The 18,514-nt window shown below is 43.0% G+C and overlaps 1 protein-coding gene across 4 annotated transcripts in view; it reads right to left on the reverse strand.

Annotated features, from left to right (window-relative positions):
* Window positions 1–18,514, reverse strand: part of SLC60A2 (solute carrier family 60 member 2) — a 62,507-nt gene that overhangs the window by 33,036 nt on the left and 10,957 nt on the right. Inside the window, exon 4 of one of the 4 annotated variants that reach the window (XM_089333795.1) lies at window positions 12,770–13,138. The exons of the other annotated variants lie outside the window; for them this stretch is intronic. Coding sequence (XP_089189921.1) covers window positions 13,071–13,138 — 68 coding nt within the window. The 3' untranslated portion in view covers window positions 12,770–13,070. Of the gene's footprint in view, window positions 1–12,769; window positions 13,139–18,514 lie in introns of those variants that run through there. 4 annotated transcript variants of the gene reach the window in all.

An 18,514-nucleotide genomic window follows, 5' to 3' on the forward strand; every position in this document is an offset into this window, starting at 1 on the left:
TTTCTCTCTCTCTCTCCCTCTCTCCCTCCCTTCCATAAATGCATTGGAAGAAATTTAACCAAGGACATGAAAGACCTTTACAATGAAAATTACAAAACACTAATGAAATAAACTCTGAAGACACAGGAGAATGGGAAGCCCTCCCATGCACACGGATTGGAAGAATTCACATTACTAAAATGTCCTTACTACTCAGAGTGATTTAGAGATTCAACACAATCCCCCTTCAAAGTAAGAAAGACATTCTTCACAGGACTAGAAAAAACAATGGCATACATCATGAGGAAGCACAAAAGACCCTGAACAGTCAGTGCTTTTCTTCCCCATAACACTGTTCCATCTTAACAAATAAATCTTGAACAAAAAGAAGAAAGCTGGGGGCATCACATCATCTGATTTTTATACCAGAGTGCTACTGTAACCCAAAAAGATTGGTACTGGCAAAAACAGACACTTAGAACTACAGAACAGAACAGAGATCCCAGAAAGAAATCCACATGCTAATCATCACTTGATTCTCAGCAAAGGCACCAAAAACGCACACTGGAGGAAGCAGTCTCTTCAGTAAGTGGTGCTGGGGAAAGTGGCCTTCCAGGGGCTTAAAGTCAAACTTGCTCCCCCACCCCCACACTGCTACCTCTCATCCTATATATAAAAACTCAAAATGGATCAAAGACTTACATGTTAGACCCAAAACTATGGAAATGCCAGAAGAAAACATAAAAACACTTCCAGGCAATAGATGTTTTACATAAAGGCCCAAAAGCACAGGCAACAAATGCAAAACTAGACAAATGGATTTTGTCAAAATAATAAGCTTCTGTACATCAAAAGAAACAATCAATAGAATGCAGAGACAAAATGAGAGCAGACATTTAGAAGCCATTCACCCAAGAAAGGGCTAATATCCATAATATACAAAAAAAGCAACGTAGGGAAGACATGGGCAAAGAATGTGAACAGATATTTCTCAGAAGAAACACAAATGGCCAATAGCACTAGCCATCAGGAAAATGTAGATGATATTCATTATACTTCAGTTAGAATAGCTTTATCAAAACACAAAACTGGAATGGATGTTATGGCACAGTGGGTTAAACTGACACTTGAGATGCCAGCATCCCCTATCAGAGCACCTGGTTCCAGTCCTAGCTACTCCTCTTCTGATCCAACTCCCTACTAAGGCACCAGAAAATGGTCAAAGTACAGGAAATGGAGCTCCTGGCTCCTGGTTTCAGCCTGGCCTGGCCTGACCCTGGCTGTTGCAGGCATCTGGGGAGTGAATCAGCAGATGAAAGATCTCTGTTTAACCCTCCCCCACCCACCTTGCCTGCTGTAACTGTGTTTTTGAAAGACAAAATGAATGAACATTGACAAGGGTGTGGAGAAAAGGGAACTCTTACATACTAGTGGTGGAAATGCAAATGAGTGCAGCCATTATGGAGGGCAGTGTGGAGGTTCCTCAGAAAACTAACAACAGGCCCACACATGACCCAGATGTCCCAGTCCTGGGGAAGTGAAAGCAGTGTGTCAACGAGATGCCTGCCCTTCAGCATCCACCGCAGCACTATCACAACAGCCAAGACTTAGAATCAACCTAAGGAGCCGTGGATGGATGAGGGGATAAAGAAAATGTGGTGCAGCTACACAATGGAATATCATGTAGGCATAAAGAATAATGAAAACCTGACATGTGTGGCAAAATGGGTGCACCTGGAGATTATGATGTTATGTGAAATAAACCAGACACAGAAGGACAAACACCGCATGTTTTGAAAGATTTATCTGAACTTGTAATAGTGATTACTAGAAGCTATGAAGGGTGGGGGTGGGGAGATAGAGAGATGTCGCATAACAAGTTCCAAAACCAGGTTAGATTTGAGGGAGTGATAAGTGCTGTGACTACAGTTTCACAATGGTACCTTATAACGACCTGAAAGAGAGGACCTGACAGGCTCCAAACATAAAAGAAAACCATACACACAATTTTAAATATTGCATGATACCCCATAAAAACATGCAAATGTCACAGTAATCAAAAATGCTAGTAACTGGCCGGCGCCGCGGCTCACTAGGCTAATCCTCCGCCTTGCGGCGCCAGCACACCGGGTTCTAGTCCCGGTCAGGGCGCCGGATTCTGTCCCGGTTGCCCCTCTTCCAGGCCAGCCCTCTGCTGTGGCCAGGGAGTGCAGTGGAGGATGGCCCAGGTGCTTGGGCCCTGCACCCCATGGGAGACCAGGAAAAGCACCTGGCTCCTGCCATCGGATCAGCGCGGTGTGCCGGCCGCAGCGCGCCGGCCGCGGCGGCCATTGGAGGGTGAACCAACGGCAAAGGAAGACCTTTCTCTCTGCCTCTCTCTCTCTCTCACTGTCCACTCTGCCTGTCAAAAAAAAAAAAAGAAAAAGAAAAGAAAAAAAAAATGCTAGTAACTAACAAAGCAGAAGTAGCGAATACGTTAATTAGCTCAAGTAATCATTCTACAATGTATACATATTTCAAAACATGTTGTACATGATAAACACATACACTAGTTCTTCAAAAAGCCTGTGGAAAATGGGATGACAAGTTTCCTTTGGTGGAAAACTTTTGAAACCTATGTACACCCTTTGGGGTGGTATCTTCAAAAAGTTCATGGAAAACGCACATTATGAGAAAACTACACATGGATTTCAAAATGTCATTGCAACACAATAAACTTTTCATTCCATTCTTCCACAAATATTTGATGTACCCTCACACAATATTTAGCAATTAAAATAAATTAACTTCAGGGGTCCATGCTGTGGCATAGTGGGTAAAGCTACTGCCTGCAGTGCTGGCATCCAATATGGGCACTGGTTCGAGTCCCAGCTGCTCTATTCCCAATCCAGCTCTTTGCTAAGGCTTGGGAAAGTAGTGAAAAATGGCCGAAGTCCTTGGGCCCCTGCACCTACGTGGAAGGCCTAGAAGAGGCTCCTGGCTCCTGGTTCCTGGCTTCGAATCAGCCCAGCTCCGGCCGTGTGGCCATGTGGGGATTGAAGCAGCAGATGGAAGACCTCTCTCTCTCTCTCTCTCTCTCTCTCTCTCTCTCTCTCTCTCTCTGCCTCTCTGTAATTCTGCTTTTCAAATAAATAAATCTTTTTAAAAATATATCATAAAAATAATTAAAGTTATAATAAAGCAGAGGTTTTTCATTTTTAAAAAACATTTTTGTAAATGAAGAGATGTAAAAAATGGAAAGATGAAAGATGCACAAAAATAACAGCACAGTGGCACGAGGTGGTGGGGGTGGGGACGGAAGGTCTGGGGTGAATAAGTCTATTTTTAAATTCACCTCTGTTACTATTTGAGTTTCTCTTTTTCTTTCTTTTTTTAAGATTTATTATTTATTTGAGAGGCAGAGCCACAGACAGAAGAGGGAGAGACAGAGGTCTTTCATCCACTGGTTCACTCCTCAAATGGCCACAACAGCCAGAGTTGGGCCCATCCAAAGTCAAGGGCTGGGAGCTCCATTTGGATCTCAGTTAGGCAGTTGGCTCTGGGAATGCCATGGTTCCTTCCATGGACAGGGGAGGTTTGGGAGGCTGAGAGTGCATGCCCTGCCCCCTGTGACTTCGGGAGACCTCTGACCTGTGACTGTGGGAATTTTGTGACTGTGTGATAGGGCATGGAACAGGGTGGGGCTGTAATCACTGTGTCGGGCTTCAGAAGTTCAGGGTTCCATGCTTTCCAAGGAGGAGCACACACATCCTTTGTGCAGCTCACGTGCCTGTGTGGGTGAAGTGCCTAGATACTGTGGGCTCACCCTGGGTGGCTGGTTCACTTTGGCAGAGAGGGGCTGACACTGTGATCATGCCAGCTAACACAATCATACCCTCTCCCTGCTGACGATAGAGATCCACCATGCCCAACTTGGTTTTTTTTTTTGTTTTTTTGTTTTTTTGTTTTTTTTTTTGTTTTTTGACAGGCAGAGTGGACAGTGAGAGAGAGAGAGAGAGACAGAGAGAAAGAAAGGTCTTCCTTTTGTCGTTGGTTCACCTTCCAATGGCCGCTGCTGATCCGATGGCAGGAGCCAGGTACTTATCCTGGTCTCCCATGGGGTGCAGGGCCCAAGCACTTGGGCCATCCTCCACTGCACTCCCTGGCCACAGCAGAGAGCTGGCCTGGAAGAGGGGCAACCGGGACAGAATCCAGCGCCCCGACCGGGACTAGAACCTGGTGTGCCGGTGCTGCAGGCGGAGGATTAGCCTATTGAGCTGCGGGGCCGGCCCCAACTTGGGTTTTACCCTAGACTCTTGACCACCCTTGAGCATTGGCCGGAGCTCCCTGGCCACACCTAGCATTTGTCTGGGGATATCTGCTGAAGGAGCAGACATTCCACTGAGCCACAGAGGTATATTTCAAAGATAAAAGCCATCAGAGGAGAAAACCAAGAAGTGTTTCCACAAATGCCTAAAAATAAATGTAGAGATACAACATGAACAAGAAAGACAATATGACTTCTCAAAAGGAACACAACAACATTTCAATATTAGAATGCAAAGACGAAGAGACTGATGAAATGCCTGAAAAGGAATGCAAGAGAAGGATCAAGACACTACTCAAAAAACAAACAAAAAAGACCAGCAAAGCACATGTATTAGTTAAAGAAATCCATTAAAGATGTGGCTGAAAAATTCTGCCAGGAGATAAGAGATATTGAGGAGAAATCAATCTGAAATATTAGAAATGAAGAATTCAATATGTCAAATAAAAAAAATACAGTGGAAAGCCTTCACAACAGACTCCATGAGGCAAAAGACTATCCATGATAGAAGACATTTGGAAATACCTCACACACATATACACACAAAACAGAAACACCAAAAATAATGTTCAAGATTCATGGAATACTATCAAACAAACATAGGTATGGAAAGAGAAAATTAATTAGAAGACTGATTCAGTGAAAAAATCACAGAAAACATCCTTAATTTGGAGAAAGATATGGACGTCTAATAACAGGAAGCATATAGAACCCCTAATATGGGGCCAGCTCTCTGGCGCAGTGAATTAAAGCCCTGGCCTGCAGCACCAGCATATCATATGGGTGTTGGTTCGAGTCCCGGCTGCTCAACTTCCAATCCAGCTCTCTGTTAATGTGCTTGGGAAAGCCGAAGAGAGCCCAAGTGCTTGGGTCCCTGCACCCAGGTGGGAGACCCAGAAGAAGCTCCTGGCTTCAGATCAGATCAGCTCCAGCCATTGCAGCCGTTTGGGAAGTAAACCCAGAGGATGAAAGACCTCTCTCTCTCCTTCTCTCCTCTCTCTCTTTCCCTCCCTCCCTTCCTCCTCTTCCCCTCCCTCTCCCTAACTCTGTCTTTCAAACAAATAAAAATAAGTCTTTAAAAAAAAGAACCCCAATAGACATGAACAGAAAGGATCTTCACTACAACATGTTATAGTCAAACTTTCAAAAATAAAACATTAAAGACTCTAAAATGTGCATGAAAGAAATGCCAGATTACTTTCAAAGGATTTTCAATTAGACAGCTGATTTCTCATCAGAAACCCCAGAGGCTATGAGAATGGAGAGACATAGTCCAAGTCCTAAAAGAATGAAACTGTCCAACCAGAATACTGTACCCAGCAAAGCTCTCATTTACAAATGAAAGTGAAATAAAGACCTTATACAGAAACTGAAAGAATGTGTCACCACTCATCCAGCCTTACAAATGATACTTAAGGATCTACTACAGAAAGGAAGGAAGGAAGGAAGGAAGGAAGGAAGGAAGGAAGGAAGGAAGGAAGGAAGGAAGGGAGGGAGGGAGGGAGGGAGGGAGGGAGGGAGGGAGGGAGGGAGGGAGGGAGGGAGGGAGGGAGAAAGAGAGAGAGAAAGAAAGAGAGAAAGAAAGAGAGAAAGAAAGAGAGAGAAGGAGAGAGAGAGACAGAAAGACAGAGAGACAGAGAGAGAAAGAGAGAAAGAGAGGAGAGAAGGAAAGAAAGAAAGAAAGTCATCATGAAAGAATGTGAAGACAGAAAATCTTCTAGCAGGGCCGGCGCCGCGGCTCAGTAGGCTAATCCTCCGCCTAGCGGCGCCGGCACACCGGGTTCTAGTCCCGGTCGGGGCGCCGGATTCTGTCCCGGTTGCCCCTCTTCCAGGCCAGCCCTCTGCTGTGGCCAGGGAGTGCAGTGGAGGATGGCCCAGGTGCTTGGGCCCTGCACCCCATGGGAGACCAGGAAAAGCACCTGGCTCCTGGCTCCTGCCATCGGATCAGCGTGGTGCGCCGGCCGCAGCGCGCCGGCCGCGGCGGCCATTGGAGGGTGAACCAACGGCAAAGGAAGACCTTTCTCTCTGTCTCTCTCTCTCACTGTCCACTCTGCCTGTCAAAAAATAAAAAAAAAATTAAAAAAAAAAATCTTCTAGCAAAGTACAAAGCAAATCCAAAACAAACAATAGGATATTTATGGAAAAATGGCAGGACCAAGTCATTACTTATCAATAATAATCTTGAATGGCCTAAATTCTCCAATTAAAAGATACATACTGGCTTAATGGATTAAGAAACAAAGACCCATTTATTTGCTGACTGCAAGAAACATACCTCACCAACAAAAACACATACAGATCAAAGTGAAAGGATGGGAAAAGACATTCCATGTTATCAGAAAGCAAAAAGAGCAGGAATAGCCATCCTAATATCAGACAAGATAGACTTTAACACAAAAAACTGTTAATAGAGAAAAAGAAGGGCATTATGTAATGATTAAGAGATCAATTTGGGGGCCTGCACTGTGCCACAGCAGGTTAACACCCTGGCCTGAGGTGCCAGCATCCTATGTGGATGCCGGTTCGAGGCCCAGCTGCTACACTTCAGATATGGCTTTCTGCTATGGCCTGGGAAGGTGGTGGAGGATGGCCCAGGTGGCTCCTGTGCCCACATTGCGGGCCCAGAGGAGGCTCCTGGCTTTGTTGCAGCTCCAACCACTGTGGCCAACTGGGGGGTGAACCATCGGATGGAAGACCTCTTTCTCTCTCTCTCTGCCACTCCTCTCTCTGTGTAACTCTTTCAAATAAATAAATAAATATTTTTTTAAAAAAATAGATCAATTCAACAGGAAGATACAACTATAGTACATGCATATGCAACCAATGCCAGGGTGCCTGGCTATTTAAAAGAAATGTTAATGGATCTAAAGGCAGACAAAGACACCAGCACAATAATAACAGGGAACTTCAAAACTCTAATTTCATCAATAGACATATCAATTAGGAAAAAAGTCAACAAAGAAACAACAGAGCTAATCTATACTGTAGACCAAATGAAATTAATTGATATCTACAGAACATTTCATCCCACACCTGAAGAATACACATTCTTATCATCAGTGCATAGAACTTTTTCTAGGATAAACTATATGCTAGGCCACAAAGCCAGTCTCAAGAACAAAAAACTGAAATCATATCATGCATCTTTTCTGACCAGAATGGAATGAAGCTGGAAATTAACTTAAGAAATTCAAAAAATATGCAAACACATGGAAACTGAACAACATGCTCCTGAATGAAGAGTGATTCAATCCCATCAAGGTTGCATGTACCAATGCCATCTCACTAGTCCCGGTGATCAATTTCTGTTCACAATTGATCATAATGATAGGACTAAGAGCCAAAGGGAGCACATAAACAAGACTAGTGTCTGCAAACACTAGCTGATAGAATAAAAAAGGGAGAGAATGATCCAACATGGGAAGTGAGATACACAGCAGACCCACAGAATGGCAGATGTCCTAAACAGCACTCTGGCCTCAGAATCAGCCCTTAAGGCATGTGAATCTGGCTGAAAAGCCCCTGAGAGTATTACAGGCATGGAAAACCAAAACACTCTGGCAAAAAAAAAAAAAAAAAAAAAAAAAAACAGGTCATCAAAGAAGGAGGTATCTTTCTCTGAAGGGAGGAGAGAACTTCCACTTTGACTATGACCTTGTCTAAATATGACCAGAGTTGGTGAACTCAAAAGGCTTCCATAGCCTTGGAAACTCATGACAAGAGCCTAGGGTGATTACTGATGCCATAAACAAGAGTGTCAATTTGTTAAGTCAACAACAGGAGTCACTGTGCACTTACTCCTCATGTAGGATCTCTGTCCTTAATGTGCTATACATTGTGATTTAATGCTATAACTAGTACTCAAACAGTATTTTTCACTTTGTGTTTCTATGTGAGTGTAAACTGTTGAAATCTTTACTTAACGTATGCTAAACTGATCTTCTGTATATAAAGAGAATTGAAAATGAATCTTGATGTGAATGGAAGGGGAGAGGGAGCAGGAAAGGGGAGGGTTGCGGGTGGGAGGGAAGGTATGGGGAGCCATTGTAATCCATAAGCTGTACTTTGGAAATTTATATTCATTAAATAAACGTTAAAAAAAAGAAATCATAAGGGAAATTAAAAAAATTCGTCAAAATGAATGAAGATGATAATGCACATAACAAAACTTACACCCATGTGAGAGACCCAGAAGCTCCTGGCTCCTGGCTTCAGATCAGCATAGCTCCAGCTGATGCAGTCATCTGGGGAATGAATAGGTGGATGGAAGACCTCTCTCTCTCTCCCTCCCTCCCTCCCTCCCTCCCTCTCTCTCTCTCTCTCTCTCTGCCTCTCCTTCTCTCTCTGTGTAACTCCAACTTTCAAATAAATAAATAAATAAATATTTTTTATTTGATAGAGTTACACAGTGAGAGAGAGAGACAAAGAGAAAGGTCTTCCTTCCGTTGGTTCACCCCCCCAAAAAAGCCGCCACAGCTGGCACTGCGTCAATCCAAAGCCAGGAGCCAGGTGCTTCTTCCTGGTCTCCCATGTGGGTACAGGGGCCCAAGCACTTGGGCCATCCTCCATTGCCCTTCCAGGCCACAGCAGAGAGCTGGACTGGAAGAGGAGCAACCGAGACTAGAACCCAGCGCCATATGGGATGCTGGCACCACAGGCGGAGGATTAACCAAGTGAGCCACGGCCCCGGCCCCTAAATATATATTTTTTAAAAAGCTTATAGGATATAGTACAAGTAGTGTTAAGAAGAAAGTATAAAGAAATTGGAAAGGCATCAAATGAATGATATAACTGCATCTCAAGGACGTAAAAAATAAGAAAAAAATAGGAGGAGGAAAAAAAAATTAAAATAGAGAATAAAAAATTGAAACCACCCAAGAAATTATACAAAAATCAGTAAAATGAAAAGTTGGGGGACTGGTGCCTGTACCCGCATGGGAGACCAGGAAGAAGCTCTTGGCTCCTGGCTTCGGATCGGCGTAGCTCCGGCTGTTGCGGCCATTTGGAGAATAAACCAACAGAAGAAAGACCTTTCTGTCTGTCTCTCTTTCACTGTCTGTAAACTCCACCTGTCAAATAAATTTTAAAAAGCTGGTTTTTTCAAAAAATGAAAAAGATTGATATACCATTGGCCAACCTAAACACAAAAGGGGGGACCCAAAATGAGAAAATCAAAGATGAAAAAGGAGATGTTACAATGGAAACCACAGAAATAAAAAGTATCATCAGAAATTAATGCAATGAGCTATATGCCAACAAACTGGAAATTTGGAAATGGATAGATTTCTGGACACATACACTTCACCAAAATTCAGTCATGAAGACACAGAAAACCTAAACAGACCAATAACCAAGATGGAGACTGAATCAATAATAAAGACCCTCCCAACAAAGAAAACCCCAGGACTGAATGGCTTCACTGCTGTTTTCTGCCAAACTTTTAAAGAACTAATTCTAATTATTCTCGAACTACTCAAAGCAAATGAAAGACAGGGAATCCTCCCAAACTCCTTTATGAGGACAGCATTACTTTAAATCCAAGATCCAGAACCAGACAAGGATTTCACTTTCAGCACTGCTATTCAATATAGTTCAAGTTTTAGCCAGAGCTAGGCAAGAAAAAGAAATAAAAGGGATACAAATTGGAAAAGAGAAGGCCAAATTATCCCTGTTTGCAGATGACATGATCCTATACAGAGAGGAACCAAAAGATCACCAAGAGACTCTTGAAACTCATAAGAGGGTTTGGTAACGTTGCAGGATAGAAAATCAACACACAAAAATCAATAGTCTTTGTACACACAAACAATGCCATGGCTGAGAAAGAACTTGTAAAATCAGTACCATTCACAATAGCTTAAAAAAATTAAATGCCTTAGAATAAATTTAACCAAGAATATGAAAGATCTCTACAATTAAAATTATAAAACATTAAAGGCTAGAAGAAGATATACATGAAAAAGTGAAAGAATCTTCCATGTTTGTGGATCAGAAGAATAAACAGTATCAAGATGTCCATACTATCCAAAGCAGCTTACAGATTCAATGTGATTCCAATCAAAATACCACTCTTCCCAGATTTAGAAAAAAAGTTGTTAAAATTTATATGGAAACACAAGAGACCCCAAATAGCCAAAGCAATCTTAAACAAACAAAGCTGGAAGCATCACAATAACAGATTTTAAGACATACTGCAGGCCTGTTATAATCAAAACAGCCTGGAACTGGCACAAAAAATAGACATGTAGTCAATGGAACTGAATTGAAACTTGATAAATGAATCCACGTAGCTACAACCAACTAATCTTTGACAAATGAGCTAAAATCAATCCCTAGAGAAAGGACAGTCTCTTCAACAAATCATGTTGGGAAAATAAGATCTATGATGCAGAAGTATGAAACAAAAATCGACTCACAATGGATTATAGATCTAAATATATGACCTAATACCATCAAATTACTAAATAAAAACATCAGAGAAATTCTGCAAGATATTGGTACAGGCAAAGACTTCTTGGAAAAGACCCTAGAAGCACAGGCAATAAAAGCAAAAATAGACAAATGAGATTACATCAAACTAAGAAGCTTCTGCACTGCAAAGGAAGCACTCAACAAAGTGAAGAAGCAACTGACAGAATGGGAGAAAATATCTGCAAACTATAATCTATAAAGAGCTCAAGAAACTCAATAACAATAAAGCAATCAAGTTAAGATATGGGCAAAAAGACGTGAACAGGCATTTTTCAAAGGATGAAATACAAATGGCCAACAGCACATGGAAAAACGCTCAGGATTATTAGTCAGCAAGGAGATGCAAAGAAAAACCACAGTGAGATTTTACTTTACCCCAGTTAGAATGGCTACCATCCAAAAACCCACAAACAATAAAGGCTGGTGAGCATGTAAGGAAAAAATGTACCCTAATACACTGTTGGTATAAATGTTAACTAGTACAGCCATTATGGAAGACAATATGGAAGTTCCTAAGAAATCTGAAAACAGATCTACTATATGACTCAGCCATCCCTCTCATGGGAATTTACTCAAATGAAATTAAATCAGCATGTGAAAGAATTAGTTGTACCTCCATATTTATTGCAGCTCAATTCACAACAGCTAAGATATGGAATCAACCCAGATGTTCATCAACTGAAGACTGGATAAAGATAATGTGGTTATATATACATTATGGAATACTACTTAGCCACAAAAAAAGAATGCAATGTGTCTTCTGCAACAAAATGGATGCAACTGGAAAGCATTGGGCTTAATGAAATAAGCCAGTCCCCAAAAGACAAATATCATGTTTTCTCTGATACATGGTAGTTAATTTAGAATTACCAAAAAATGTATAGGAATGAAATGGACATCTAGTGATTTGCCATTATTTGGCCCTTGTTTATGCTCTGTGGAACTGTGGTCTTTATATTTTTATTTGTTGATTATTATAGTTAGTAGTACATTAAGTCTGTAATTATAAGTGGTCTTAAATTGTTTTTACAAAAAAATTAATGAAAAAAAAAAAGGAAGGAAGGAGGGGGATTGAGGGAGACCTAGAAAGAGTGCATTATATTTATCAGCATTGTATTTATGAAATACATGAAATCTTTTCATTTTATATTAATAAAATATTTTTAAAAAGAAATCACATCTGGGCAGAGATCACCCTTTCACCATCACCCTACATAGAAGCTTCTTTCATACTGGCTTGTCCATTACAGTCTCCCTTAGCACAGACAGTGAAATGGCTGCTGGGTGAGTAAATGGGAAAATACCACCCTCCAGATCATCATTAACTTTTCCCCTGGGATGCAGAAGAGGAACTACAGCCAAGCTTCCAATCTGTCCTTAGGGACCACAGTGCATTACCCAATGCTGCAGGCCCAGGGAGCCTGCTAGTGGTGGTGATGTGGTCAGAAGTTACCCACAGAGCCCACTCTTTGCCCCACCAAATCCATTGAGATGAAGTTAAGTGGAAGGACAAATAGTCCCAGCCGTGGCTGCCTACTGGAAAGTAATGGGAACCCACATAACACAGATTTATATATTATGTCAAGTGAAACTATAATGTAACTATCAGGTATACTCATTGTGATTTAATGCTATAACGAGTACTCAAACAGTATTTTTCACTTTGTGTTTCTATGTGGGTGCAAACTGTTGAAATCTTTACTTAATGTATACTAAACTGATCTTCTGTATATAAAGAGAATTGAAAATGAATCTTGATGTGAATGGAAGGGGAGAGGGAGCGGGAAAGGGGAGGGTTGCGGGTGGGAGGGAAGTTATTGGGGGGGGGGAAGCCACTGTAATCCATAAGCTGTACTTTGGAAATTTATATTCATTAAATAAAAGTTAAAAAAAAACTATCAGGTATATTAGGAACTAAAACATATCAATATTCCAGAAATATTCTTGAATGATTCCTGAAGGAGAGAAGCAAAAGGCATTTTGTATCACCAATAAAACACAATGAAACATGAATCTTATTGACATCAATTTTATTGAAATCAATATTTTATAAATAAACTCTTATCCTGTGCAAAGCCATGTAAACAGTGAGGAGTCACACATTCAGATGTATGAAATATTTAATGTATAGGAGTGCCACACTTTTAAGTACCCAAAATGAATGCTACTTAGTAAACACCTGGCTAGAAGATCAATCTGCAAAATCCCTGGGTTCAGTTCAGCACTTTACCCGTGAGTATTGATAATCACCTTTAATTCACCAGACAGCAGGAGATAACAGAAAACAGGAGCTTTCTTCCTGTACAGTTTTCCTTCATACGAAGTGCACAGAATTTGAGGCATCCACTAAAGCAGCATAACTAAACCAAGCTGCACGCTGTTCTTAAAAAAAAAAAAAAAGACATGTAAAGAACACATATGACCAGCAGCCAGCTCTCCACGCTGACGAAAGCAGGGGTTCACAACCTTGGCTGAGCGTTACGATACTGGGACTACTTTGAAAATATCAGCGCTGGGGCTGTGAAACAAGAACCCTCTTCCTCAGCCTGAGGGTACTCAGAGCTGAACCCCAACAGCCACTTCAACCATCAATGCCTCCTCTCAACTGCATGGAGTGAATCCCAAGACTGGTGTTGGTCTCCTTTACTGGGGTTTTCTTAAAGAAGATGTTAGAAGATGTTAGCTCTATCAATGAAAAGGCTCTGGACTAAATATTTTTTATAAAACTCAAAATCAGGAAAACAGGAAATAATGGAGCTGAACAAGCACCAATACATACCAGGAAGCCAAGAGCTTGGCTACTTGACCGTTTTGGAACTGGCTGACACCTATTAAGTAAGCATCCCTGGCTCTCCAGCTAATAGAAACGTGGTCACTGCAAATCTTACTTGAAATAGTAAAACACAAGTTCGGGGAAGGCAAGGATGTCAATCTGTTTTGTCCTAGTGTGCTGTATATTCCCAGGGCTCTGACTACTGGACATGGCAAATGCTCATTCAATAGCTGTTAAACAACTGAAAGTCACGAACTTGGAAGATGTTTGCATCATAGACATGACAGCTGTCATACCTCTTGCAAACTGGGAATCCTCTTCTAGGTCATTCAGGTAGAAATGCTACCGCATTAGGATGGAGCTTTTCTTACCCCCAGCCCTGTGTGGTAGGCTCTTGCTAAAAAGTCAGTTATGTGATGTGATTTCCAGTGACTGAAAGGATGAGTCAGGCCTCCAGTTCCAGGGCCTGACGATCGGCACACACTCAGGCATCTCTCTGCTGTCTGTGCCGGGCCCAGCCCAGCCCGGCCCTGGCACACAGCAGACACAGGAACCAAGGACAGGAGAGCAAGTTCATTAATACTTCGTCTACTGAGCCTAGTTCATGGTAAGCTGCCAATAACTTGCCCAAGAACTGATCACAGATTGGAAGTTGAGATCACAGAAGTCTAAGGTAAAGCCTGACATAATCTTTGTTTGAGAGGATTAAGCTGTTTGGATGCCTGACAGCATCTCATATGGGAGTGCCAGCTGGAACCCCAACTGCTCCCTTTCTGATCCAGCTGCCTGCTAACATGCCTAGGAAGGCAGCAGGTGGTGGCACAAATACTTGAGCCACTGCCACCCATGTGGCAGACCAGGATGGAGTTTCTGGTTCTTGGCTTTGGCCTGGCCCAGCCCCAGCTTTCGTGGCCATGTGGGGAACCTGCAGAGAGAGACCTCTTTCTCTGTCACTCTGCCTTTCAAATAAATAAATCTTTTTTTTTTTTTTAATAGAGCAAGCCCTTGACCATAATGTAAAATAAAGAGAGATTATCTCAAAAGTGAAGGTAAGAAGGGGAAAAAGAGAGGAGAGAGGAAGTATCATTATATTCTTAGAATTTGATCTGTGAACTATACTGAAACCTACTAAAACCTTTAAAAATTAACACACACACACACATGTGTACACACACACACAGGTTAAAGACAGAATTACCGCATGACCTAGGAATTCCGGTCACAGGTATGTATCACATAAGAACTGGATGCAGGGTCTCCGGAAGGCATTCGGATACCTAGATTCGTGGCAGCATTATTCACAATAGCCAGAAGGAGAAGCAACTCAGCTGTCCTCAACAGATGAATGGATACAGAAAGTATGCTACTTAGAGCCGGCGCCGTGGCTCAATAGGCTAATCCTCCACCTTGCGGCGCCGGCACACCGGGTTCTAGTCCCGGTTGGGGCGCCGGATTCTGTCCCGGTTGCCCCTCTTCCAGGCCAGCTCTCTGCTATGGCCAGGGAGTGCAGTGGAGGATGGCCCAGGTGCTTGGGCCCTGCACCCCATGGGAGACCAGGAAAAAGCACCTGGCTCCTGGCTCCTGCCAGGATCAGCGCGGTGCGCCGGCTGCAGCGGCGGCCATTGGAGGGTGAACCAACGGCAAAAGGAAGACCTTTCTCTCTGTCTCTCTCTCTCACTGTCCACTCTGCCTGTCAAAAAAAAAAAAAAAAAAAAAAAAAAAAAAAAAAAAAAAAGAAAGTATGCTACTTAAACATGCGGGAATGTTCCTCAGCCTTAACAGAGAAATCCCTACCTATGCCACCACACCAATGAACTTTGCAGACATTATGTTAAGTCAAAGAAGCTAGGCAGAAAAGGACAGTGTCTGGCTTTGTGGCACAGGAGGTTAAGCCGCCACTTGAAATGCCAGCATCAATCTCAGAGACCCAGCTCGAGTCCTGGCTGCTCTACTTCCTATCTACCACCTGCTAATGTGCTTGAGAAAGCAGTGGAAGATGGCCCCTGCACCCACACAGGAAACCTTGATGAAGTTCTAATTTCCTGGCTTTGACCTGGACCAGACTCAGCCATTGCAGCCACTGGAGAAATAACCAGTAGATGAAAGATATCTCTCTCCTGCCCCTCTCCCTTTCTCTTACTCTGCCTATCAAATAAATAATTTTTTAAAAAAAGAAAAAGGGCAATTCTGGTATGATTCCATTTATATGAGGTACCTGAAGCAGTCAAATTCTTGCACAGAGAATGTAGCTTAGTGGTTGCCAGGGCCTGATGGGTTGTGCAATGGGCAGCTCCTGCTTCACAGGCACTGAGTTTCAGTTGTGTGAGATGAAGAGATCTGTGGATAGATGGTAGTGAGGGTGGCCCGACAATCTGAATGTCCTCAATGCCACTGAGCTTAGAAATGATTAAAACAGCCAATTTTATGGCATGTCTATTACTATGACTAAAAATACACATATGTATATATAAATAATTCTTAACAAAGCATTGCATAATCTCAAAGAGCTATTCAGAAGCTTGAAAAGTCCATCCCATGGAAGCCACTCGCTGACTTTGAAACATTTCTCCAGGCCATCTACAAACTAACTCAAACCCAGAAGCATCAAAGGCAGGCTGAAATAAATGTACAGGCCAGATGTTAAATGCATTCAGCAAGTAAAAAATCTCATGCAAAAGGAAGGCACAGATACAACACAGAAAAATTAATAGCCAAAGGACATGGGGCCAGCCTTGTGGCACAGTGAGTTCAGTTGTTGCCTGCAACACCGGCATCCCGTATGAGTGCCAATTTGAATCCTGGCAGCTTCACTTCTGATCCAGCTCCCTGCTAATGTGCAACAGAAGATGGCTCAGGTACCTGGGTCCCCACAAGGGAAACCTGGAAGGAGTTCCAGGCTCCGGGCTGCAACCTGGCTCAGCCCCTGCTATTGTGACTAAATAGGGCACTGAGTCAATAGATGGAAGCTCTCCCTTCTCTGTCACTCTGCCTTTCACACAAAAATATCTAGAAAAACAAAATACTCAAATAGCAGCACTAATCTCTGAAAGAATGAAAACAAGGCATAAATAGATGACAAGAAAAGACATCACGACAGCAACCACCATACGAATGCTGAAAACTTAAGAAAAAAATTTTAACTGTAAAAATTCAACATTTACATTTTTAATACCTAAGAATAAAGGTTTCACAACTAAATAAAAATATGACTCAAATGCTGACTGTTCGAAGTGTATTTAAGAAGGAATTTGGGGCCAGCGCCGCAGCTCACTAGGCTAATCCTCCGCCTTGCGGCACTGGCACACCGGGTTCTAGTCCCGGTCGGGGTGCCGGATTCTGTCCCGGTTGCCCCTCTTCCAGACCAGCTCTCTGCTGTGGCCAGGGAGTGCAGTGGAGGATGGCCCAGGTGCTTGGGCCCTGCACCCCATGGGAGACCAGGAGAGGCACCTGGCTCCTGCCTTCAGATCAGCGTGATACGCCGGCCACGGCGGCCATTGGAGGGTGAACCAACGGCAAAGGAAGACCTTTCTCTCTGCCTCTCTCTCTCTCTCACTGTCCACTCTGCCTGTCAAAAAATAGTAATAAAAAAAAAAGTAGAAAAAACAAGGAATTTGATCTATTCTGCATCTTATCCCTTTCTTCCTTCTGACAGCCAAGGTCACCAGCCTCACTGTGCTCCCTTTACACACAAGGGAAGCCAAAGACTTCTTTTCTAAGCACTAAGCACCCTGTCTACTGTCCCGAGTGCTTCATACCAGGCCTTTCTTAAGGGATGTGACATGCATTTGATATCATGCACTTGATAAGGTTTCTATAAAACCTTCCCTGCCCCAGGTCCTTGTTGCTTTCTAGCATACTAGGAAACAAATCCTTCCTGGAAACACCTTGTGGGATTGTCTGATGTCTTGTTTTTCCCACAGGCCTCTTCTATCCAATATAGCATTGCTACTCCCGTGATATTTAAGTTGACATTTGAATTGAAAATCAATTCGCTGTCATTCTAGCCAAGCTTGAAGGTCTAAACTCGACAGACGTGGCCAGTGGTTTTCCTGGGCAGTGCAGACCGGTAACTCTTCCATCATCTCAGCAAGTTGTACCGCACAGCCCCGCAGTAGAGGGGAAGCCCATGAGGACAGGAACCCTCTGAGCTCTTAACCAGTGCACGTCCAGCTCCTCCCACAGACTGCCAATCAGGGGGTCCTGCACACCATGCAGCTCAAGAGCCAGGATGGTAAATCAAGACAACTGAAGAGAGCTGTCTTAGAGACCTGTTCCCTGGATACATAGGGCACATAATTTGTGTTGCATGTATGTACACACCACAGAGAAAAGAAAGGATCCACAGGGATTGTAGACTACCAAAGAGCTAGGATCAGAAATAGAAAAGCTAAGACTTCCATAGTAGCAAAAAATTCAACACTCCCCAAAACCTGGACAATGCTACCCTAAGTGTGGCCCATGGGCCATGAAAATGCAACTTCTAGCAGCCTGTTAAAAATTGTGGCTTTCATGAGGCCAGCATTATGGCAAAGATGCTTAAGCCTCTACTTACAATGCCAGTATCCATAGCAAAGCAATGGTTTCAAATCCTACCTGCTCTGCTTCTGAACCAGCTCCTGCTAATGTGCCAAGGAAAGCAGAGCAAGATCACCCAAGCACGAATTCACGAATGGAGCGATAAGACACGTCTTCGGATTTAAGCTGCGACATGTCTGCTGACGGGTTACTCAGCAACAGAAAACCGGGCACCGATTCCAGTGTAGCAGCAGACCCCTAAGAATTCATGGCTAGGATGAATGCCGGTCCAGGGAATACTGAATTTTGTTTTCTTCCAATATGGAGCTACATGATCACACTGTAAACAAGCCTTCGATCTCATCTGGCGTGCTCACATGGGGTTGAGGAACCCTCGCGGACTTTCTAACTAGGCATTCCAAACCGTCTGCCAGTCTCCCATTACCCACCCCCTTCCTTGAGCCCCGCAT

The sequence above is a fragment of the Oryctolagus cuniculus genome, chromosome 5, assembly GCF_051225735.1.
Source record: "Oryctolagus cuniculus isolate XC-2025 breed Fujian yellow rabbit chromosome 5, ASM5122573v1, whole genome shotgun sequence".
Taxonomy (NCBI): Eukaryota; Metazoa; Chordata; class Mammalia; order Lagomorpha; family Leporidae; genus Oryctolagus; species Oryctolagus cuniculus.